The sequence below is a fragment of the Hyperoodon ampullatus genome (genome assembly GCF_949752795.1).
Source record: "Hyperoodon ampullatus genome assembly, chromosome: 1".
NCBI classification, from domain to species: domain Eukaryota; kingdom Metazoa; phylum Chordata; class Mammalia; order Artiodactyla; family Ziphiidae; genus Hyperoodon; species Hyperoodon ampullatus.
The window spans coordinates 161,310,645-161,334,213 of record NC_136914.1 but is presented as its reverse complement, the minus strand read 5'-3'; the positions used below and the strand labels follow the sequence as shown (position 1 = coordinate 161,334,213).

At 48.8% G+C, this 23,569-nt stretch overlaps 2 protein-coding genes across 4 annotated transcripts in view; one reads left to right on the top strand and one right to left on the bottom strand.

Moving 5' to 3' along the window:
• EVC2 (EvC ciliary complex subunit 2) overlaps positions 1–6,984 on the bottom strand; it is a gene marked incomplete at both ends in the record, with an annotated part of 138,142 nt that extends 131,158 nt beyond the window's left edge. Inside the window, 2 exons of the mRNA XM_079696542.1 lie at positions 1,396–1,450; positions 6,784–6,984. Of these exons, the coding sequence (XP_079552668.1) occupies positions 1,396–1,450; positions 6,784–6,984 (256 nt within the window). The remainder of the gene's footprint in view (positions 1–1,395; positions 1,451–6,783) is intronic.
• A 2,602-nt stretch (positions 6,985–9,586) lies between these two features.
• EVC (EvC ciliary complex subunit 1) overlaps positions 9,587–23,569 on the top strand; it is a gene marked incomplete at its 5' end in the record, with an annotated part of 78,886 nt that continues 64,903 nt past the window's right edge. For all 3 annotated transcript variants that reach the window (XM_079696628.1, XM_079696630.1, XM_079696629.1), the window contains 3 exons: positions 9,587–9,766; positions 16,170–16,295; positions 22,255–22,338. In XM_079696628.1, the coding sequence (XP_079552754.1) occupies positions 9,587–9,766; positions 16,170–16,295; positions 22,255–22,338 (390 nt within the window). The remainder of the gene's footprint in view (positions 9,767–16,169; positions 16,296–22,254; positions 22,339–23,569) is intronic.

Here is a 23,569-nt window from a genome sequence, read left to right as displayed (position 1 = left end):
GAATTAGGCACAGAACCCAGGACACTCTCCCCCCAAGCCCCAGTGACAGGGTCAGGGATTGACATGGGACCCAGGCTGCACCCATTGGTCTTTCCTGAACTTTTGCAGAGCTACTGGGAAGTCTCTTCCTTTCTGCAAGTGGCAGCAGTCAGACTCCTGGAAGTCCAGGGCTGCCAGTGGTTGTCTTTCTCGCCACGTGGAAAGAATGTTCCTGAAAATCACACTCACCAGAGGAAAGCAGGGGCCGCAATGGAAAGAGAAAGGCAGAGCCCTGACATATATCCACTACCATGTGTGAAACAGATAGCTAGTGGGAACCTGCTGTATGCACAGGGAGCTCAGCTCGCTGCTCTGTGATGACCTAGATGGGTGGGATGGGGGCAGGTGGGAGGGAGGTCCAAGAGGGAGGGGATATATGCATACATACAGCTGATTCACTTCACCGTACAGCAGAAACTAACACAACATTGTAAAGCAACTATACCCCAATTAAAAAAAAAAAAAGAGAGAGAGAGAAAGGCAGAGCCCTGAGAACACCACTCCCACATCGATCAGTGCCTAGGGCCTGCGAGGCCCAGTTATAGGGACCAACAAATTCCTCTTTGCTTAAGTTAGTTTCAGTTGAATTTCTGTCACCCGGTGTGGTAGGTTGAATGACAGTCCCCAAAGATACCCAGGTCCTAATCCCAGGAACCTGTGAATATGTTACCTTATATGGCAACAGGGACTCTGCAGACATGACTAAATTATGGGCCTTGTGATGGGGAAGTAACCTGGACTACCCAGGGGCCCATAAATGTAATCCCAGGTGTCCTTAAAGAGGGAGGTAGAGAGAGATCTGAGAGGCAGAAGAGAAGGCCCTGTGCCCGCTGAGGCAAGATGCGATTCTGCTGGCCTGGAGGCTGGAGGAAGGGGCCATGACCTGCAGAATGCAAGGAATACAGCTCCAGATCCTGGAGAAGGAAAGGCCTTCTTCCTAGGGCCTCAGAGGGAGTGAGGCCCTGCCGACAACTTGACTCAGACCAGTTAGACTGATTTTGGACTTCTGCCCTCCAGAACCATAAGAGAATACCTTCGTGCTGTTTTCACCACTAAATGTGTAATAACTTGTTACAGCAGCAAAAAGAAACTCATACACGTGGCTAATACAAACATTCTGCATTTTCTTTATCAGATGCCTTCGGGGGGAATGAAGACAGACCACCTCACCCTGAATTCTGGGCTGTGCACCCAAGCTCCAACCCACTGCTGTAGAAGGTGACACACTGCCTTGCTCTGTAAGGCACGCTGGTGAGCAGGGGGCAAGGGAGGCAGAAGTAGGAGGCCTATGGCTTTAGGGTCTGGTTCTCTCTCGTGGTCAAATCAATAAAAAAATCAACCAAAAGAAAAACTTACCTGCAGTCAGAAAGTGAGAGCTTTCCACACTGGGCCAAATCCCATGGGGCAAGTCCTAAAATGAGTCAAAAGGCACAAAGACATTAACGAAGAACATACTAGGAGTGGCTGAAAGTCATTTTTGTAAATGGCTCACGTGGAGAGGAGCTGCACTTTTATCCAGAAGTCTGATGTAAATCTTTCTAAGTCGATCATCCCACCAACTTTTGAATATAGGATGATGTAACTGCATTTCTGGGAGCTGTCTAGGGAGACAGCAGAGTGTGGAGGAAATTTCATATAGTTGGACAGACCTGGGTTCAAATCCCATCTCTGCTTTTCATGAACCCCGTGACGCTGGGAGAGCCTCAAGTCTCTGAACTCCCAAGATCCTGCAAGTTTTCACAGAGTGGCACATAAAACACTAGCCTGGGAGTCCGGAGAACTGGATTCGAACTGGACCATTTACTCACTGTGTGTCCTTGGCCAAGTCTCTCAGACTCTCTGAGCCTCAGATTCCTCCTCTGAAAAGTATGGACCTCAGAGCCTCCTCCCAGCTTGCTTCACCTCGTTCGTGATGAAAACATGTCTAAATGGGGCCCAGCCAACCCCTCCAATCTACCTTTGTAAAATACTGAGCCTTGGAAAGGCCCAGACCCCACCACTATAAAATAATGATAATAATAATTACTGTTATTATAGTGCCCTATTGCCATTGAAGTGGGCCAAGCCCAGTCTGTTCACAGCAGCATTATTCACAATAGCCAAAAGGTGGAAGCAACCCAGTGTCCACTGACGGATGGATAAGTAAAAGTGGTCCATGCATACAATTCTACTTATAGGAGGTATATCAAATTCATAGAGACAGAAAGTAGAATGGTGGTGGCCAGGGACTGGGGGACAAAAGAATGGGCGGGGGTTGTTGACTAACGGGGACAGAGTTTCAGTTTCACAAGATGAAAAGAGTTCTGGAGATGGAAGCACAACAGTGTGAGTGTATTTAACATCGCTGAACCGTTAAGAGGGTAAATTTCGTTATGTGTCTTTTGCAACAATTACAAATATAAACAAATAAATAAATAAAGCAGATCTGTGATTACCTAGAAAGAACTCTAATATATATCAAGTAAGATCCCTAGGTCATAAAATTATGAATAATATGGTTTCATTTAATAAAAATGGTGGGCTTCCCTGGTGGCGCAGTGGTTGAGAGTCCACCTGCTGATGCAGGGGACAGGGGTTTGTGCCCTGGTCTGGAAAGATCCCACATGCCGCGGAGCGGCTGGGCCCGTGAGCCATGGCCGCTGAGCCTGCGCGTCTGGAGCCTGTGCTCCACAACGGGAGAGGCCACAACAGTGAGAGGCCCGCGTACCGCAAAAAAATAAATAAATAAAAATAAAAATGGCATTTTTATATGCTTAAGACATTATTATATATTTAATAATTATATTTATGTATTTATATTATCTTTATTTTTATACAAATTACAGTTAGTTTACTAGTATATATTTACATATTTACTTATGTATTTAATAACTTGAAAGTATATCTATATATATGTAAATATTTAACAATATACTTAATACTAATTATTTATACATTTAATATATAATTACACGTTTAATAATATATAATATCATAACCACACATTATTTTTAAAAGCCTAGAAAAGAGTATGCTGAAATCTTAGACTCTGGGTCTTGGGGACCAAGTCTGTGCACAGTAGAGGGGAGAATCCCTTGTTTCCACGCCACCTATATTGTTTCATTTCTTGTAAGAGGAGCGTGTGCCCATGTGTCATTGCAACAACAGCAAGGAGGAGAACATAGACTGAGTGATGGGAACTACACCTGTTCCTTCAGGGTCTTCCAGGCCCCTCACCCCCAATGTGAACGTTGTCCCCGAGACCCCCTCGGACAGGTGTGTGTGGCCAGGACAACCACTAATGCATAACGTGCCTTCCACAAGGTGGAAAGAGATGCCACTTCCTCAGAAGAAGAATGCCGTGTGCCAGACACTGATGTGGATGGAATAAGTCTTTGCTGCCATCTGGCAGGAAAAAAAATCTCCTAAGAGCATACATCCAGCCTGCGCATAGTGACCTCCTTCTAACAAGTACAGTGCAGGGGGAGGGGTTAATTTCACAGTGGAGCAACCTGGCCGGCGCTGGTCCAGCCGGGAGTTCAAGGTCAACACCGACAGCAAAACATCCCAGAAAACTTCCTCTTAATTGCTAGTCTCTACTTCTGAAATTGAAGACCATGCCATAGTTTCCAACTTATTTAATATTTCTTTCCCTTTGACTGGGAATCCACTAAAGAATCATTTTTGTCATTGTGTGTTTCATTTAAAGAAACATTTACTAATATGATCATTTTTACTGTGTGAGCAGATGTCTTTTCCCAATTTAATTCCTGGAAGCCAGGAAGAATTCCAAGCAACTCACAACTATTTGACAGTTTCCCATCTTTGTTTCCACTGGTGGAAACAGCCTTCTTAAATGTTCAACTCTTTCAAATAAATTAATAATATCTTGAATTTATGTTCATGTCTAATCTAATGTTCCCAAACTGGGATAATTTCTAGTCAGAGAAAATACCCCAAAGCTGTTTTGTAGGACAAGGTGTTCTGTACATTATTTTTTATGTGGCTGCATATCATTATAAACATAGAAACAACAGTTTAATGTATCTAAATCTGTCTTCCTTTGATGCTCATAAATTGAATATGCCCTCAGGACCATGTGGGTGTTTTTTCACTGTTATAAACTATAGTGAAATCTGAAAACAAACAAATGAAAAAAAAATGCCAATAGCGATAAATCACGTTACTAGATGCACCAAGATGAATCCCAACAGAGGGCACCCTGCAAAATAGCTGCCCAGTACTCCTCTAAACTGCTGAGGTCCTCAAGACAAGGAAAGTGACAGCTACATGTAAAGTGGTGTCCTTGATGGGGTCCTGGGACAGAAAAGGACATTGGGTACAAAAGCTAAGGAAATCCTGGGGGCTTCCCTGGTGGCGCAGTTGTTGAGAGTCCGCCTGCCGATGCAGGGGACACGGGTTTGTGCCCCCGTCCGGGAAGATCCCACACTGGGCCCATGAGCCATGGCCGCTGGGCCTGCGTGTCCGGAGCCTGTGCTCCACAACGGGAGAGGCCACAACAGTGAGAGGCCCACGTACCGCATTAAAAAAAAAAAAAAAGACGAGTCAGAGCAAGCCACTTTTCTGCTCAAAACTCACCCATGGCTTCCATCTAACTCAAAATAACAGCCAGTCTTAACCATGGGCCACAGGGCCTTTCCTGATCTGGCCCCTCCTCATCCTCTAGCTTCACCTCATCCCACTCCTCCCTTCTCCCCCCACCCCTACTCAGGCCACACCAGCCTCCTTACTGGTCCTGGGCCACACTGAGCACTTCCCACCTCTGGCCGTTGTCCTCACTATGATCTCACTCTGGAAAGTTTTTCTCCAGAAGCACCCATGCCCCTCCCTCATTCCATCCAAGGCTCTGCTCAACTGTCATCTCCTAAAAGCCCCTTCCCTGACCACCCTGACCATGGTGCTCAAGGTCATCTCTGCCAGTCCACTTTGCCCACTGTATTTCTCTCTACAGCCTGACCACCAACTGCCACACTATAGATTAACACCATTTAGTGTCTTTCTCCTGCCCCAAGAATGCAGGTCTAAGAGCAGAGACTGTCTTGTTCCCTTATATCTCAAGCACCCAGAACAGTCTGGCACCTAAAGGGCCTTCCATAAACACTCAGAAGCCTCTTGTCCACTCAAGCCTTCACTGTTTCTCTCCTTCTGACAAACTTCCAATAGCACTTTCTGGGATGATGGAAATGCTCTATGGTCTGGGCTGTCCAATATGGGAGGCACTAGCACATGGGGCCATCGAGCACCTGAAATGTTTAAATTCAAACAGCGACAGCATGGCCGGAGCCAATGTACTAGACACAGCAGTTTTAGAACAACTGGAAAACAGTTGTAAACTGGCTGTTAGCTTGCCCTTTGCAGGAGGGGAGAGATAATAAGGTCATGTGAGCATTTGGGTTCCAGTTTTCAAAGCACTCTTTTGTAGAGCCTAGCATCCATGTAAATGTTCTGGCATTGGCTTCCCAAAGGAAAGATCAGGTGAGGACAGGTGAGTGAGCTCTGAACGTGGGGGCCATTGTGAGAGCACAGGACAGGCCTGGGGGCTTGGCTCCCTGGGCCTTGGTTTTCTCATCAGCAAAATGGGCCAGATACTTCCCACCACACCAGACAGGAGCAAGTGAAAGGACCTTGTGAAGCTGTTCATCATGAACTTTATAAAAGCTCAGTAAATGGACACAGCATTATTACTTTGTCTTCTCTAGTGAAAACCTAAGAACTAATCATAGACAGTGAAGGGAATCTCATTTAAGAGACCTAAAAATCTGTAGCAAGTGTAGCAGGCACCCTGGGGTCTACAGGTAGAAAACTCAACAGGGCAAGAGGAACCGGGCCCTGGGGGAGGGCCGGGAGGACCACAGGGCAGCGATGGGCCAGACCACTGGACAGACATTCCTGGGAACAGAAGCCTGGATTTGCAACAGGGGTCAGGGTGGAAAGGGGATATAAGTGGCGAGCGGGGGGCAGGGCAGAGTGGTCAGGTGTATACCATGGACAGGTCACCTAGAGGTGGGGGGAGGAATGGACGGGAAATTAGGGTGTGAGGGTGACCCAGAGGAAACAACCATCAAAGGCCAGAGGCTGAGGGGTGGGGACTGAACCTAGTGGGTGCAGCCGGGTGGGCGAGGGAGTGCGGAGCAGACATCAGAACTGATGAGGAGGAAAAGGTAGGGGGACTGGTGACCAGATCTGGCGGAGGGAGAGGGGAAATCTAGGGTGACAGCCAGAGCTCTGTGCCCTCCCAAGTTAGGGACCACACAGGAAGGGGCAGGGTGAAGTAGAAAGTGGCTAAATTTGCAGTCACAGAAAACCCCAGCAATAGTGCCTTTTATCAGCTGCTACAGTGTCCCGAAGCACTCACCTGTGTAAGATGCTCTACCTACATTCCCGAGCTCATCTAAACTCTCACATGGACCCTCTTGGGTGGACCCTGCAATAGTTACAGATCAGGAGACTGAGGCACGAGAAGTGAAGCTACCCGCCCTAGGTCACAGAGCTCTTAGGCTACTTAGGGGGATCGACCCGGCCTCTGGCAAGGTCCAAACCCACAGCCACCAGCCACACCGCTGTCTCCACCTTTCCAGGGAGTTTGCTGGCCACAAGCGGAAAGCAACACGGGTTGCATCCTACTCAGATCCCGCCCGCCCTTTAGGGTAATTTCCCTAACCCGAAGGGGCCTCCCCGCCGCGGGTATAGGGTGAAGCCAAACTTCCCAACTCAGTCCCGAGACTGGGGGCGGGCCCTCCTTACCTCCGCGGTCTGCTCGGGCCCCACCCCGCGAGCCGAGCGGGGATCCTGGGGAGGGTGGGCGCCGAGGGGGCGCCGGAGGGGACCCGGGTCCGCGGGGAGCCGGCCTCGGTCCCCGGACCCCGCGGGCAGCGCCAGGGCGGCAGCCAGGAGGCCCCCGGCCAGCACCCACGTGGCGCGCCCCCGGGCGCCCGCCAAGCCCATCGCCAGCCAGGGACGGGAGACCCCAGACGTGACGGGGGAAGGCCGAGTTGGAGCAGCTTCCGGACCCCAGGCCCGCCCCGCCGCCGAGCATGCTCAGTGAGAGCCTCCGCGGAAAGTTTTCTGGAACAGACACAGGCATCTGGGGCTTGGCGGGACCGGAGGAGGCTGAGGACCAAGACCGGCGTGGGAGGGAGGGAGCCAGGCTGGCGCGGCGGGCGCTGGGCGGCCACACTTGAGTTTGATCGCGCCCCAGTCGGGGGCTCTACCAAAATCAGATTGGGTGACCCCTGCTTCCAAAGATTTCAGGGGCTCCAAGTGCCCCTCCATTAATGCCTCCTCCGTTCTCTAAGTCTCAGCTCAGACTCACCTGCTCCAGCAAGGCTTCCCTGACACACACACACCACGCTGAATCCGGAGTCTGCCCCGGCCCACTAGCCCCCTATTAGACAACTGTGAAACTTTTGTAGAGGCAGGGTCATGGGGACACAGGACAGCAAGGAGAGGGGCTAGGAGGGAAAAGGCAGCTCAGAGGCTAGAGAGGAAGGCCGCTGTTCATGTCCTGTTGGGTTCTGTTCAACCCAGTGAGGTTCCCACTGTGTGAACCCTTGCTGTGGATGAGCCCTTGGACATGTCCAAGAAGCCACCCTCACATTCCCCCAGGAGGGAGGGGTGGGCAGGTCGTCAGGACAGCCACTGGGGGACCTCTCTGGGGAACCAAAAATAGGGGAGTTGGTGTCTGGAGCCAGGAGGCAGCAGCTGAGCAAACTCCCAGAACTCTCCACGGCAGCAGGGCTGTTACTACCCTGGGCCCACAGCGACAGCTTACACCTCTTCACCCTCCTGCAGCCTTCCTGCAGGGCAGCCTGTCATGCTGTCTGCAGCCTCAGGCCAGGGAGCCTGGCACCTGTGCTCCTCCTTACCCTGCCCCTCCGAGCACCGTCCTTTCCTGACTTGACAGGGACAAGACAGTGGGATTTGGGAATCTGAGAGTTTATTAGCCAAGCTTTCCGCACAGGGTACACTGTCTTTGGGGGTACGCAGCGTGTGCCAGGAGTGAGACAAGGCCAAAGACTAAATGCTAGCATATTGCTTGAGCATTAATTCTATTAGTGAGAAATGTAAAGGGTGATTTCGATATGCAACCAATTTTATAATAAAGTAAGATGCAAAGAACACTACATTTTAAGAAATAAAAGCCTGAGTATCCAAAGAAATAGCCAGCATAAAGCAAGAACTTCTGGTTATTGCCCTCATACATGTTCCCAGGAGCCTTGGAGATGCTCCTAAGGAAACATTTAAGAAGCACCACATGGCAGAGAGTGTGAGTCCTGAAACCAGACAGACACGGGTGTGAATATATGTGCCCAGTTTCCTATTGCAAGACCTTGAATGAGCCACTTCTGCCTGGCTGTCAGTTTCTTCATCTATAAAAAGTAAATCTAGATAATAGTTCCCATCGTGCCAACTTGGAAGGAGTGAAGAGGAAATGATGGAAAAAGCTGGAAACTTGAGCTGGACATCCAGGTCAAGGACACAAAACCCCTCTCTGGATCCCCAGAGTCCCCATGGTACCCCTGCTCTGGCCCTCACAGGGAATTAAGCTCCAAAGGGTAGGGGTGTGAGTGCATTCATATGCGCATGCACGTGTGTGTGTGTGTGTGTGTGTGTGTGTGTGTGTGTGTACCCCAGCACCCAGAAAGAGAACTAGCATCAGTAAATGTTGCTTAAAGAAAGAACAGTTGCTGAATTCTTCTGCCTATCTCCCCACACAGCCGTGAAATCCTCACTGGTGGACCTTGTCTGGTTGGTGGCTGCCATGGTGCTGGTTCAAACAGCAGGGTCTCTGGAAATGCTGAGTGAATGAATGACCACGCAGCATCTCCTGGCTAGCAGGGGCTGAGTGTAACAATCTCCCTACACGTAGTCTTAGAGGAAAGCATTGACCATCCTGGAAGAAAATAGTATTAAAACAGGAGTCTGCAGGCAAACAAGTTCAGAGGCAAGGCCGGACTGTGCGGTCCAAAGGGGGCCAATTGGTAGAGGTCAGGAGCAAAGCTGAGTCAGACTCGCAATGTATCACTTAGTGCTGACCCTGATCCTCATCAGGAGGAAGGGCGCGTTAATAGTACCCATCTCCGAAGGTTGTTAAGAAAGTTACTCGGATCATCAGGCTAAATGCTTAACAAATCCTAAGCACTCTAAACAACCGAGCAACCCTCCTCCCTGGCTGTGGTCCCCTCCCCCTCTGGAAGTCAAGAGGCCCCTGCAAAACAAGACTCCTCCCAAAAGGTCCTCCTGGCTGAGAAGCACGCCTCTGGCCGGGCATGCTCAGTGCAAAGGCAGGGCCGGAGGCGGGGGTGGTTCAAAGTTTTGGGCGGAGGGTCCAGGCTCCTCCCTCCGTCTGGGCAGCGCCGGGAAGCTGGAGGGGAGCTGGAGGAAGGAGGCTGCACAGGCCGGAGGAGTCGGCTGAGTGCGCCGCGCCCCTGGCCCGCCGGGGACCAGGTCCACTGAGGACCTGGCGGGGATGGAGCTCCGAGCGGCGGGCGGGGGCAGCGCGCGGCGGCGGGTGGGATGCGGCGGGCCGGCCGCCTGAGCACTCCCGATGGCCCGTGGCGCGGCGACCTGCGGGAGCGACGCGCGGCTGCAGCTGGGCCGGAACGCGGTGCGGCCGGCGCCCGCGCTGCTGGTCCCCGCCGTGCTGCTGGGCACCGCACTCGGCCTCGGCCTCGGCCTCGGCCTCTGGCTCGGCTGCCGCGCCGCCCGCCCGCGTCCGCCGCACCAGGTGGGTCGGCCGAGCGGGCAACCGGGGTGTGGGGCGCGGGGGCGCGGTCTTCCTCGGCCCTGTGGTCCGGGTTTCCAGCCCCCTTCTCTGAGTTTATTTGAGCGTGATCTTGGGCATCGCTCGCAAAAGGTCTTGCCCTGGGGGATTCCCCTTCTGCTCCGGGAGGCGGCTGGAGACAGTGATTTCAGGGGGAGCCGGCCAAGTGACAGAAGGGCTGTGGCTTGGAGTTGCCCCGAAGTGTCTGCTCCATCTGACAACGCTGTGTGACCTTAGCCGATGAAGGCCTCCAGGCCTCAGTCTCCTCACCTGTAGCACTAAGCGTTTGGACTTATGGGCGGAGCTCAGCGTGGTGGACAGGAGGGCAGGGGATTTCCCCACCCCTGGATGTCCATTCTGCTTCCTTGCTGTGTGCATTACCCAGTTAGCTCCTTTTGAGTCCCAGCTGCTACATCAGCATGCATTCAACATTTGACCACACAGCAAAAGTTTGCTGAGCACCTTCTACTGCCGGGAATGGCCCAGGGGCTTAGACACCACATCAATGTACAGGATAAACCCTGCCCCTGCCCCTGGAGGTTCACAGCCTCTGGATGGACAGATTGCAAGTAAACACTTGATTATAACACAGCCCCATCATGAGTTCTGTGATGGGGAAATGAAAATCCTAGCATTTATTGAATTCTGGCTGTATGCTAGGTGCTGAGCTACACTTTCTACCTGAAAATGATCTCATTGACTCTGCGAAACAGCTTGTGAGCTTGTTCCATTAATGTCCCCATTTTGCAGATGAGGAAACTGAGGCACAGAGAGGTTAAAATAACTTGCCAAATGACAGGCGTGTGTGTCTAACCCCAAAGCCACTGTATAGGAGGTGGATGGGATTGGTCACAGGTGGCTGCCTGAAGGGGATTAATGGATGCTTCATATGGCAGTTGTTGTTATGGAATCAGATGTTGTGTGGAGGTATCGGGCATACAGCAGGCATTCCATCAGTGGTGGTATGATCACTGTCTTAGTTTCCTGCAGCTTTGACCTCTTTGAGGGACGAAGTCTGATGGGATCTGAGATAAGGTGGTGTGGTTTTGTTCCCCCATTCCTGGCCCACATGAGAAGGGGATGCATCCAGCAGATGTAAGCATCTCACATGGCAGGTGAATTCAGGGACGTGTCGTGCTGCAAAGGGGTGATAAAAGTTGAAATTAACATAGTGCAAGATGCTTGTAGGTAAGTTTGAGGTTGTCACATCCCGCTGGTGATTAAGAGACACTGGCTCCTTGTGTGAAGAGGGAAATTACACGTCAGAGCCTTTCCTGGGTGCCAGGCCCCTTGCCAGGAGTTTGCGGGCATTTGTTTCTATAGTCTCACTCCAAGCCTTTGAGTGGGGGGACTGTCAGCCTCACTTTCCAGGTGAGGACATCTAGGCTCTGCAAGGTTGTTCTCTGTCCAGGGTCACATGATGAATGAACAGTGGCTGGATTTCAACTGCAGTCTGTCTGAACCCCTAAGTCAGAGTGTTTAGTCATCTGCTACCTGGTAAGGTGGCAGTTAGTATCTGTCTTAGTCTGGGCTGCTATAACAAAAATACCATCACCTGGGTAGCTGATAAACAACACAAACTTACTTCTCACAGTTCTGGAGGCCAAGAGTCCAAGATCAGGGTGCCAGCATGGTTGGGTTCTGGCTAAGGTCCTCTTCCAGGTTGCAGATGACTGGCTTCTTGCTGTGTCCTCATATGGCAGAAGGTACAGGGGAGCTGCTGGGGCCTCTTTTATCAGGGCACTAATCCCATTCATGGGGGGCTCCACCCTCATGATCTAATCACCTCCCAAAGGCCCCACCTCCAAATACCATCACCTTGAGGGTTAGAATTTCAACACATTAACTGAGAGGGAAAGGGACACAAACATTCAGACCATAGAGTAGCCCATTTCACAACTGAGTAAGCTGAGTCTGACAGAGACTCACCAAGCTGTCTGGGTTTGCACAGCTGGTCGGTCACAGCTGCACTAGTCCAGTTGAGGGTGGTGGTGGCTCAGACCAGGTTTGTAGCTATGGAGGGGGCTCTGGCTCAAGGGTAGGGCTGATTGGATTTTCTGATGGTTTGGATGTGACCTTTGTAGCACTCCTTTCTAAGTGTCCTCCTTTCCTCCGTCTCCCACCTCTAGTTTCTATTTCTAAAATAGAAGCAATATGACTGTCCTGGTTAAAAACCTCCAGTGGCTCCTGGTTACCTACACAAGATCACGTCCAGTTTCCTCGCATGGTATATAAGGCGACTGACCTTCCCTGGGACGTGGGCGCCCATGCATCCAGCCACCCAGAATCCCCTTGATCCCCAGATGTTGCCGCACTTCTGCACATCTGTTCTTTGCCTCTTGTCCCACCCATCCTTCAGGACCCAGAAAGAAAACCATGTAGGGAAGTGTTCCCAACCTCAGGCTGGATCAGATACTTCCTCCCTCTTGGGTCCCGGGCACTCTGTTCTCCTCCTGTGGTCCAGGTCACCCAGCTCATAATTCTGTCTTGCACCACTTTCCCTTTGTGGTTTCTGTTTTATTTTGTTTATTAGTTTTATTTATTTCATCATTAAAACTTTTTTTTTGCATCAAAGTTACACATTCACATAATTTAAAATGTTCATTTGCAACCATTTCCCACTTTTCAGAAGCCATCTTGTTCGACTCTTGTTCAGCTGGCTATTTTGGTCAGTTACTTCTAAATAACCTGCTGACATGGCTGCTTGACTTCCCACTGCGGAAGTGCAGAGTGATTTAGCTCTCTTTTCTCCCCTCCTTCATATTTACACCCTCCTCATCCACCATCACCACCTCCCTATGTGGTTATGGGGTAATTTTGGTGAAATCAGTATTTGGTGTTTTCGCTATTACAATTCTGTAAACATAATTCACTGTCGGCCAAGGATCCGCTGTACGTATGATTACTTTCCTTTTTTGCACAATACTTGTTTTCCCTGAAATTAACAATTACCCGTTTTTTCCATTTGCTTAGATTCTGTGTACCTATCATCTGTTTAACAGTAAACTTTCCCCCATTTGTCTACATTTTCTTTCAAGACATTTGAATACATTAGGTATTTGATCAGTTTTATCTTCTAGGAAAACTTCTCTCCCAGAAAGCTTCTGAACTCTCCAATATGAGCCGGTTGCCTCTAGACCGTTGCTATTCTCATAGTGAACCAGAGCAATCTCATGTGCGTCACCTAGGAGCTTGTTAGAAATGACAGTTCTTGGGCCCCACCCCAGACTCACCGATGAGAATCTCTGGAGGTGGGTCCAGCAAGCTGTGTTTAACAAGCCCACCCATGGTCTCTTTGTTCTTAAAGTTCAAGAAACAGCTGCTGTAGGCTTTTGCTGTCACCATTGGGACCTCTTGGGACCATCATGCTGGAACTTCTTCACCTCTCCTGGGTTGAACCCTCTTTCAGGATCTCCTACACTGTCTTTATTGGCTAATTTCCTCATTTGGGTGGAGCACATCCTCCAGTAGCTTTCTAAGAAAAGGATAGGTGGAAGTTCTTTTGAGAATTTCCATGTCTGAAAATATCTTTTTTCTATTTTTGTACTTAATTTGGTTAGAGTAGTTAAGTTATAGAATTCCAGGTTGGAAATAATTTTCCCCCAGAATTTTGAAGGCATTTTCTCCATTTGTCTTTCAATTTCCATTGTTGATGTTGAGAAATCAGTTTGTATTCTGATCCTTGATATTTTGCATGGTATCTCTTTTTTTTCTTCTGTTCCTCAATAGAATCTTAAAGGATCTTTTCTTTACTCCCAGTATGTGAAATGCACCAGGATGGGTCTTGGTGAAAATGAAATGCTACTTATTGTGCTGTGCATTCAGAAGGCCCTTTCAATCTAGAAATTCATTTTCTTGATTTATTTAATGACTCTTTTCTTTCTATATGTTCTGTCGCTTCTTTCAGGGACTCCTATCAGTTTTTGGTTAAATTGGGCCTCTAATTATCTTCTTTCTCTCCTATTTTTGATCTCTTTGTCTTTTTATGCTGCTTTTTGGGAGACTTTTCTCAACTTTATACTTGTACTGAGTTTTTCCTATTCTTAATTTTCAAGAGTTCTTTTTGTCCTCAGAATATTCTATGTTTTTACTAGCCTGTTCTTATTTTGTGACTGTAAAATCTTCTCTTATCTCTCTGAGGATATTGTAATTGTTTGTTTTTAGTTTTCTTTTCCCCATGCAGTGTCTGTTTCCTGCCTGCTTTTTCCTTTTGTTTGTTTTGGACTTTGTCTTTCATGTTAGAATCTGTCCTGAAATGGCTGGTGACCCTTGATCTCCTAGCCATTTTTAATTGGGGAGCAAAAAAATCTGATACTCCTCCTTGGGTGACTGAGGTTTTTCTCCTGGAGTCTTTACTGTACAGTGATTGCACCAGGTCCTTCCCTGCAGAAGCCTTGTGCTGGTCAGCTATGGCTGCTAAACAAACAACCCCCAAATCTCTGGCTTCATCTAATCTTGCCTACCCCACCCCCAACTGCTCCAGACACATGGGCTTCCCTGGACATGCTGAGCATGCTTGTGCCGCAGGGCCTTTGCACTTGCTGTGCCCTCACCCTGAAATGCTTGTCCCTGTGATATCTGAATGGCTTGCTCTCTCACTTCCATCAAGTTTCTTTTCAAATGCCACCTTGTCCAAGAGGCCAGCCCCTCCCATCACTCTCCATTCCCCCATCCTCCATTGATTTTCCCTATAGCACTTACACCTCCGACACACTATATATTTATTTCTTTGTTTGCTTATGTCTCTCTTCTGTCACTAGAACGTAAACTCCATGAAGGCAGTGGCTTTGTTTGTTTTGTTCATTACTCTATTCCCAGTGACTAGATTAAGGCTTGACACTGAGTAGATGCTCTATAATAGTTGGTTACTAACTCAATGACAAACTGGTGATATATCCTCAGTTCAAGATTATATCCATCAGCAGCCAGTGGTCAAAGAGAGGCTTGGTAAGTGTCTCTGGCATAATAGGATTTTTAATACAGTAGATAATTATGTTCTATAAAATAAGTGCAAACGTAGGATTAGCAAATACTGAAGCATTGCTCCCAGGTGAGATGCAGGGTTTTGTTTCTACAAGATCCTGGTCACAATAATTTCATTAACCAATCAATACGTGTGTTTATGTGTGTTTCTGTTTAAAGATGCCTCATTTAACATGGTTGATTCATTAACCTTGAACTCACAGCCAATAGCACTATAACTCATGCCTGAACAAAGGTAATCTAATACATACGTTTTCTCCATAAGGCACATCACAGTCTTCTTGTCCTTAGAAACACTAGACAGCACTTAGGGGTCATTTTCAACAAAATCACCAACAAAAATGCTAAAAAAGAATGGTACTAAATAGAACATGGAAAGGACACTTGTTTGCAGTATGAGCCGAGACAAGAAAATAGAGTGTGGCCTTGTTCAATCTCATTTGGAAACAGCATATCGGGCAATTCACATTTTTCACATTTCTGCTCGTGTCCAGGAAGGACCGCAAAAGTACCCCAAGTGTTGGTTTGTGGGATTACAAATAAATTTACCAAGTAGGCAAATTTGCAAATACAGAATCCACAAATAATGAGCATCAACTGTAGCTCACAAGACAAACCATTCTATAGTTTAAGGTTACCTAAGATATTTTCTTTAAAATTATCCAATCACATTATAGGAAATAACAGGAATTTTAATATTTATGTGTCATTCTCCATGTTAAGCTGTTACCCCACCCCAAGGAGCTCACAGGCTACAGGAGCTGGGGAAGTGGGGACCAACTCAGAAAAACAATGGAATGAGCTTTTAATTAATTAATTAATTAACTGATTTTTTTTTTTTGGCTGCATTGGGTCTTCGTTGCTGCATGCGGGCTTTCTCTAGTTGCACTCTTCATTGCAGTGCACGGGCTTCAGTAGCTGTGGCATGTGGGCTCAGTAGTTGTGGCATGTGGGCTCAGCAGTTGTGGCTCGTGGGCTCTAGAGTGCAGGCTATAGTAGTTGTGGCGCACGGGCTTAGTTGCTCTGCGGCATGTGGGATCTTCCTGGCCCAGGGCTCGAACCCATGTCCCCTGCATTGGTAGGCGGATTCTTAACCACTGCACCACCAAGGAAGCCCTGGAATGAGCTTTGATCCAAGTATTGCCTCCAGGTCCTGAGGACACGCTGAATGGGGCTTTGGGGCTTGTCAGGAGGGTGACACCTGGACAGTCTTGAAGGATGTGGACCTGGCTCCAGGTGGAGGGAAGCACTGCACAGAGGGCCAGGCCCGGAGCAGAGATGAGCAGCCGTGATGGCTGGGGGTGGGGAGTTGATGGCTAATGTCACAGGGGCACTAGGCTGACCAATTTCAATGTGTTCCTCCCACCCCACCTTTGGATCTTAGAAAGATGACTCTCAGAGTCTGCTCAAGAATTTGGAGCCTAACGTTCAGACCCCGTCGGAAACCGGCTCCCCATCCAGGAGGAGGAAGAGAGAAGCACTGACTTTAAAGGATGAGGAGGCTCTGAACGTAAGCTGGGTGTTTGGGGTGCATTGGAAGAGACTCACGCTGGGTGTCCCATGCCCTACCTGGATTTCATCCAGAGGAGCCCCAACAGATCTCATGTCCCAATAGGCTTCTTTTTGAGGTATAGTTTACATAGAAAAAATGCACAGATTTTAAGCTTACAGTTTAATGAGTGACAAGTGTATACACCCCTGTAACCAAGACCCCAATCAGGAACATTCCTTTACTCCAGGAAGTTCTCTAGTGCCCCTTTCATAGGCAGCCACTGCTGTGAGTTCCATCGCCATGACTGGTTTTGCTGTTCTAGAATTTTACATGAATGCAATCACATGCTTTCCTGTGCCTGCTGATCCAGGTCGTCGTTGCACTTGTCATTTGTCCCTTTTAATTGCTCGGCCCGCTGTGGGGATGTGTCACAGTGTGGGTTGTTTCCAGTGCTTGGCTGTTCTGAACAACACTTCTGTGAATGTTTGTGTGTAAGTTTGTTTGTTTTCATTTTGTTTTATTTCTTTTAAGTAAGTACCTAGGAGTGGGAGTTCTGGGCCTCTGATGGAGATGTTCAAAGATGGGTGATCCCTGTACCTTCCTTGTTGCTCCTCTCCCCACTCCATCCAGCCTGAAGCAGCCCATAGGGCATCACTTCCTGCATAAGCTCCATGTATGGAGAGGGCGTTTCTTCCAAAGATGTGTTCTTTCTAGTCACTTCCTGAGGGAGAGGGAAAGGGAGGGGGAGGGGAGGGGGAAGGGAGGGGGAGGGGGAGGGGGAGGGGAGGGGGAGAGGGAGGGGAAGGGGGGAGGGGAGGGGGAGGGGGAGGGGAGGGGAGGGGGAGGGGAGGGGAAGGGGAGGGGGAGGGGGAGGGGGAGGGGGAGGGGGAGGGGGAGGGAGGGGAAGGGGGAGGGGAGGGGGAGGGGAGGGGGAGAGATATGCTGGGAAAAGGGGAAAGGTTGGAACCAAGTTTCTTATTTAGCATCTACTGAATTCCAGGCATTTTCACGTGTCATTTTTGAGTCATGTAAACACTCGTGTGAATTCCCTCATGCAGTCCTCTCAGCACCCCATGATGTAGACCTTGTTTATTTCCCCATTTTCCAGATGGGAAAACTGAGGCTCGTGGAGCCAGGTCACTGTCCTCAGTCACGTAGCTGAGATTTGGGCCTGGGGGTGTTCAGCTCCTGCCCGGGAGGGCTGCTTCCCCACACCCCGCAGCCTCTGACACTCAGTCATGTTCTGCAGCTTCTGCTTACCAAGCAAGGAAAGTGCGTTGGGTATTCTAAAACAAATTTCACCAAAAAGTTGGAAATGAATAGAAAAAGCTTCTAGTTAAGCTGAAAATTCAGTGTTCGAGTCACGCCCCTGTCTGTACTTCCCAAGGGTTCTGGAGACAGGGCTTCCCTTCCCCACGCTGGGCCAGACCCTGTGGAGCAATCAGCTGCCCTCCCAGGGCTGAGACATGGGGAGCTGGAGAGGAAGAGAGAGCGCCTGGCTGTTCCCGGAGATGAGTCCTCCCTTCCTTGTCTGTGCTGTGTGTCTCGAGCTCACACTCCCAGCCTCTCTGTTTCCAGGTGCTTGTCTTTCCATGTGTGTCTGTCTATGTGTGTATCAGTGCATCTTGCTGCGTGTCCATCTCTGTTTTTGTGTGTCTCTCTCCATGTGCATCTCTGTGGGCCTGTGTGTGAGAGTGTGACAGTGTGGCTTTGTGATGTCTCCCTGTCTTAGTTTCTCTCTCTCCCTCATCTATCCCTATGCCCCCTAGGATTAAAACCCTGCTCACAGCAATGAAAACATACGTCCATGCAAAAACATGTGCACAAATGTTCCTGACAGCCCTAATCACAAAGCCAAAACGTGGAAACCCAAATGTCCATCAGCTGACGAATGAATGAACAGAATGTGGTCCTTTCATACAATGGAATACTGTTCAGCCACAAAAACAACATGAGTGAAACTTGAAAATAGTATGCTAACTGAAAGAAGCCAGTCACAAAAGACCACATGTTGTAGGATTCCATTCATCTGAAATGTCCAGAACAGGTAAACTTACAGACACCAAAAGTAGATTGGTGGTCGCTTAGGGTGGGGTGGGGAATGGAAGGGGTAGGGGTAATAGCTAAAGGGTACAGGTTTCCTATTGAGATGATAAAAATGTTATAAAACTGACTGTGGTAATGGTTGCCCATATCTGTGAATATACCGAAAAGTATTCAATTTACATGGTTCAGTTGCATGAATTATATCTAAATAAACCTATTTGAAAATAGGGCAGCCTCAGATACGATACAAACAATGTTGGCTTTGGGATCCGGAATCCTGGAACCCAGGCCCAGCTCTGCCACCTGTGTGCTGTGTGATGTTGGGCAAGAGAAATAACCTCTCTGAGCCTCAGGGTTCTCAGCTTTGTGTTGACAGTAGTGGTGGTGGCCCCACAGGGTCACCCATGAATCAACTCTGTGAACACTCCTACCACAGAGTGAGTCAGTCTTTGCCGGGGAGCCAAGTCTCTCCACCTCCCCAGAAGTCTAACCTGTTTCTTCCACCTAGTAATGTTTTACCTGTTAACCATTAGCTGTGCCTTGCCGATGCCCATTATCAAGCTAATAATTGCCAAGAGTTAAGTTAAAGAACTGCCCGTTCCAGTGACCAGCTTGCCAAAATGCCCCTGCCTTCTGCAGGCTGAGCTTGTCAAGGAATGAGGGCAGGGCTGATTTTGACAGGGCAAGTTGAGCTGTAACTGACATCCTCCAATGCCCAGAAAACCAAGGCATTTGGGGTCCATGACACTCCTTGCATGAACTCTGTTTTGATAAATAGCTCATGTTAGCCACAAACAAACAAAATTCCAGAAAGCTCTGAGGCATGCTACTCCCCAGCCTCCTCCTGTCCTTTGGCTGTGGAGGAGGGAGGGTGCATACCTCCCCTCTGGAGGTATTTGTGCATTTGCCGAAAAGAGCACCTTTTGTCAGAGAGTGAAATGGCTTTTCTTTTCCTACAATTATGTTTTAGCTAATTTTCTGAATAATCGCACTGCTTCAGCTGAACAAGTTTTACATTGTAAATTTGCACTACAGCCAATTTTCTGAATAATTGGGTTGCTATGGTTGGGGAGATGGTCAGACTTCAGAGGACTTCTGAACTTAATAAGAAGAGCTGTGAAAAACTAAAAACAGCCCAGGCTCCCAGTTCCCAGGTTCTGCTTCGGTCCCTCTGAGGTGGACCCCTGCGTCTATATTCTTTGCTTCCTATATTATGTTTTTCCCCTGAAATGCAATGTTTGTTTGGTGTCTCCTCTTTAGAAGATGCACTCCTGGAAGGCAGAGACCAAGCCTTCCTCTCATTTTCTACCCCTTTCATTGTCCTTTCTTTTCACCTCTGTTTGGAAGAAGTTTAAAACTGCACAGTGCTCTTTCTGCTTTTGCATCGTTCCTTGAAAAAGTGTGTTTCCACTGGACCATCAGCCAGGGCCGGCTTCATAGGCGGACATGCCCTGTGGTCACACAGACCCCGTGCCCAGTCACCACGCCCCCTTCTCCCCCCGGCCCCCGCCAGTTTCTGGACTCTGCTGTCTTGAAATTCTTAATCATTTTGACTAAGACCCACCCGCCCCGCCGCTGGTTTCATTTTGCACGGGGCCCCACAGATTATGTCACCCGTTCTGAAGTCAGCCTTTTTAGTCTTACTGCCACGCTTTGCTGTTGTACCAGTCCCCCAGCTAAGAGAGTGGGACTGGCTGCTGGGAGCTGGGGACAGGCCTTGTTCTGCTCCCTCGGATCCAAGGAAAGCCAGGAAGGGTTTTAAGCCAGGAAGTGATGGGAATTGTATGTTTTTTGATGGCCACAGGGGGATTGGAAAGTGTCCGCCTCTGAGCCTTCCTTTGCCTTTCCATAAAATGGGCCTGATTAGGATAGCACCAACCTCCCCAAGCTGACTGTTGTGTGATAAGGAAATGAGCAAACACGCATCAAGTGCCAGCACATAGTAGGCCCTCAATACATGGATGGGGAGCCAGGTAAGAGGCTATTGCTGCCCCTTGGGGTAAATATAATGGTGGCTTGGGCCAGGGCTGTGGATTTGAGAGATGTTTAGGAGGTTAAGTTGGTGGGATTTGTGATCGATTGGATGTGGCGGATACGGGAGCGACAAGTATCTCAGGATCCAACTTGTGTCCCTGGGGCGTGTTCCTCTTGTTCTCGTTTGTGTCATGTCGAAGGAGATGGATGGTGTCAGCTGAAGAGGAGGGACTCTGGAGCCAGGGAATTTGATTCAAATCCTGATTCTGACATTTAGTAGCTGTGTCACCTTGGGCGCACAGCTCAACCTCTCTGTGTCATCTTCCCCATCTGGGAAATGGCAGGGTCCTTGGAAGTTTAAGGATGGATAGATGGACATATGAATGGTCCTTAAGTTTAAGGACCACATGTTGGTGGTCTTTCCCCATTCTTGTCACCTAAGTCTGTTTTTGCGAGTCCGAAGAGAGAGAGAGACATGACAAGAACTGGGGCCCTTGCCTCAGAGCTTCCCCCCTGCCCTGCTCAGAAGGGCACACGGCGACACCCTCTCTGGAGATGTATACAGGCCACGTCACGGGCTCTGTCGGGTGCTGTTTCAATGTCACACGACGTGAGGAAGCGATAAATTCTTCTGCTTTCCTCGTGATAGGATATGTAATTCCAAGGAGAACTCAGCAATCAGAAATCAGTCATTTGTTATGGAGTTCTTTTTTTGAAGATTTAGTTGCAAAGCGTTGGAATCGATATGGATGCAGTTTTCACCTGCCAGCCAGTTTAGAATTGCTGAGTAGAGATTCCTCCCGGCCTGGAGTGCTGGGCTTCTGAACTGCTGCCCGCTTAACTTCATTCACCCGCTGGTTGTGACCAAGCATTTATTCAGCACCGACCGTGCAAAGTGCAGGGGCGACCCTAACAGGAGAGCGATATGGAAAGGATGTGGGGCCTTTCTATATCGTGTGGAGCAGGCACGAATCAGTCCATCCAGCTGCGGTTGGGGAGATGATCCCTGGGCAGTGTTTGATGGTGACTCTTTACTACCGTGACTTATGGCTGTCCATCGCCTCACTTCTGCTCTGTTCCAGCAGCTCTGCTGGGAGCTTTATCCACACTGTCCTTGGGGGCAGATGCGCTACCTGCTTACTGTCTGGGAAGACTGAGGCTCAGGAAAGTGAAAAGACCTGTCCAACCACTACTTTTTTTTTTTTTTGGTGGTACGCGGGCCTCTCACTGCTGTGGCCTCTCCCGTTGAGGAGCACAGGCTCCAGACGCGCAGGCCCAGCGGCCATGGCTCACGGGCCCAGCCGCTCCGCGGCATGTGGGATCTTCCCGGACCGGGGCACGAAGCCGTGTCCCCTGCATCGGCAGGCGGACTCTCAACCACTGCGCCACCAGGGAAGCCCCAACCACTACTTTTCATTTAAGGGTCTAATCAAAAGCCTTGCATGCATATTGCCACACATAAGTGCTTATACACCTGACAGTGCTAAAAATATTTGGTTCCTTATTCCACCAAAAAGTGGTTCACAGGTTTTAGGAAAACTTTTGGTGTTGTCACGTTATTTAAATCCTTACTTCTTCCAAAGCTGAAGACTTGGAATTAAATGAAGAATGTGCTATTTAACATTGGTCCGTTCGCCCACCCACCCATCTGTACATCTACCCCTCCCACACCCATCCCAACACCCATCTATCCATCCATCCACCTGCCCATTCATCTGTCCATCCATTCATATGTCCATCTATCCATCCATCCATCCATCCATCCTTCCATCCATCCAGCCAACCTTCCATCCATCCATCCATCCTTCTAGCAAGTGAGCACTAAATGTGCTTATTACGGGCCCTTCCCGAGGCCACTGTTACAAATGGGATGTGGTATTTTGGAAACTCTTGGTGGTTTGTCCTTCATTTTACTGAAAGCCCCCATGCCATTTGTTTTTTTTTTTTCCCTTCCCAGGAATGTGAGCCATCTTTCAATAGCAATATCACAGCGTTTGCACTGAAGGCAAAAGTCGTCTATCCCATCAATCAGAAGTTCCGGGTGAGAGTCCTGAGCTCTGTCTTAGAAATGCAATTAACCAGTAATGTGATAGAGATTGGGGTAGGAGAAGGGGGATTAAATGTGCAATTTGGGGTCCTATTTGAGGATTTTATGGCAAGTCATTTTAATAGAGATAATTTTGTGGCTTTGTAATGGAGCATAACTTTAGGGTTAATCCATTTTATGACAGTGTTGTCAGGGACAGGGTTTGCCCATGGTATATATAGCAAGGTATCCACAGGAACACCAGGTGACAGCACAGTAGGGCAGTATCCGCCCTGACCTTTTAACACTAGTACAAATACTAACAAGTTACTAACATTAATCCTTACAGACCCTGGGACTAATGCCAGCAGCTGACGCTGAACATTTACTGCGGGGCTGGCACAGTGCTAAGCATTTGTCATACATTACACATTTCAGTATTCCTTGCAACATTCCTATAAGGTAAATAATATTGTTCTCTCCACTTTATGCATAAGGAAACTGAGGCCAGGAGAGGTTAATGATCTGCTCAAGGTCATACTGCAGGAAGTGGCAGGGCAAGAGTCGTACCCTCAGGTCTTACACCTGGAGCCAGGAGTTCACACCTGTGGCTGGGAGTTTTGCGGAGAGCAGCATATTCCTTGATGTTTCAAGGAGCCCTCAGCCTATGTGATGCTCCACGAAAAAAATAGTTCCCTGGTCAAGTAAGTTGAGGAAAGTGCTGCCTGCTCTCCTGGAGATAAAGAGGACAGACTCAAACCCAGCTCCTATCTCAGCCATTTACCCTTGGCCATTTCCTGACTTCTCAGGACCTCAGTTTCTTCATCAATAAAATGGGGGTAAAGGGCCCTCTTGCCTCACCCAGTTGTCTTTAGGGTGAGATAGGGAATTAGGCATAGGGCTTAGAACAGTGTGTGATGTCTGCGCACTCAGTACATGTTCAGTTTTTTAAATTATTATTTGCTTTTGAGGACAACCAGAGCCTATCGAAGGCTCTGAGAATTCCTGTACCAAAGAAATGATTCTACATTGTTCACGCAGACTTTCCCAAACTAATTTTTCTGTGGAACCCTCACAGTGAGCAGTAACTGGTTATAGTTCATGGGACTGCTCCCCGGAACACACATTGGGAACCACTTCCTTCACCATCTGGTGGGTGCGTGAAGGTGCAAAACTCCCAGACCTGGGGCATTCATTTGCCATCAGCACCCGCGCTAGGCAGGCTCTGTGGTGGGCACTGGTGATT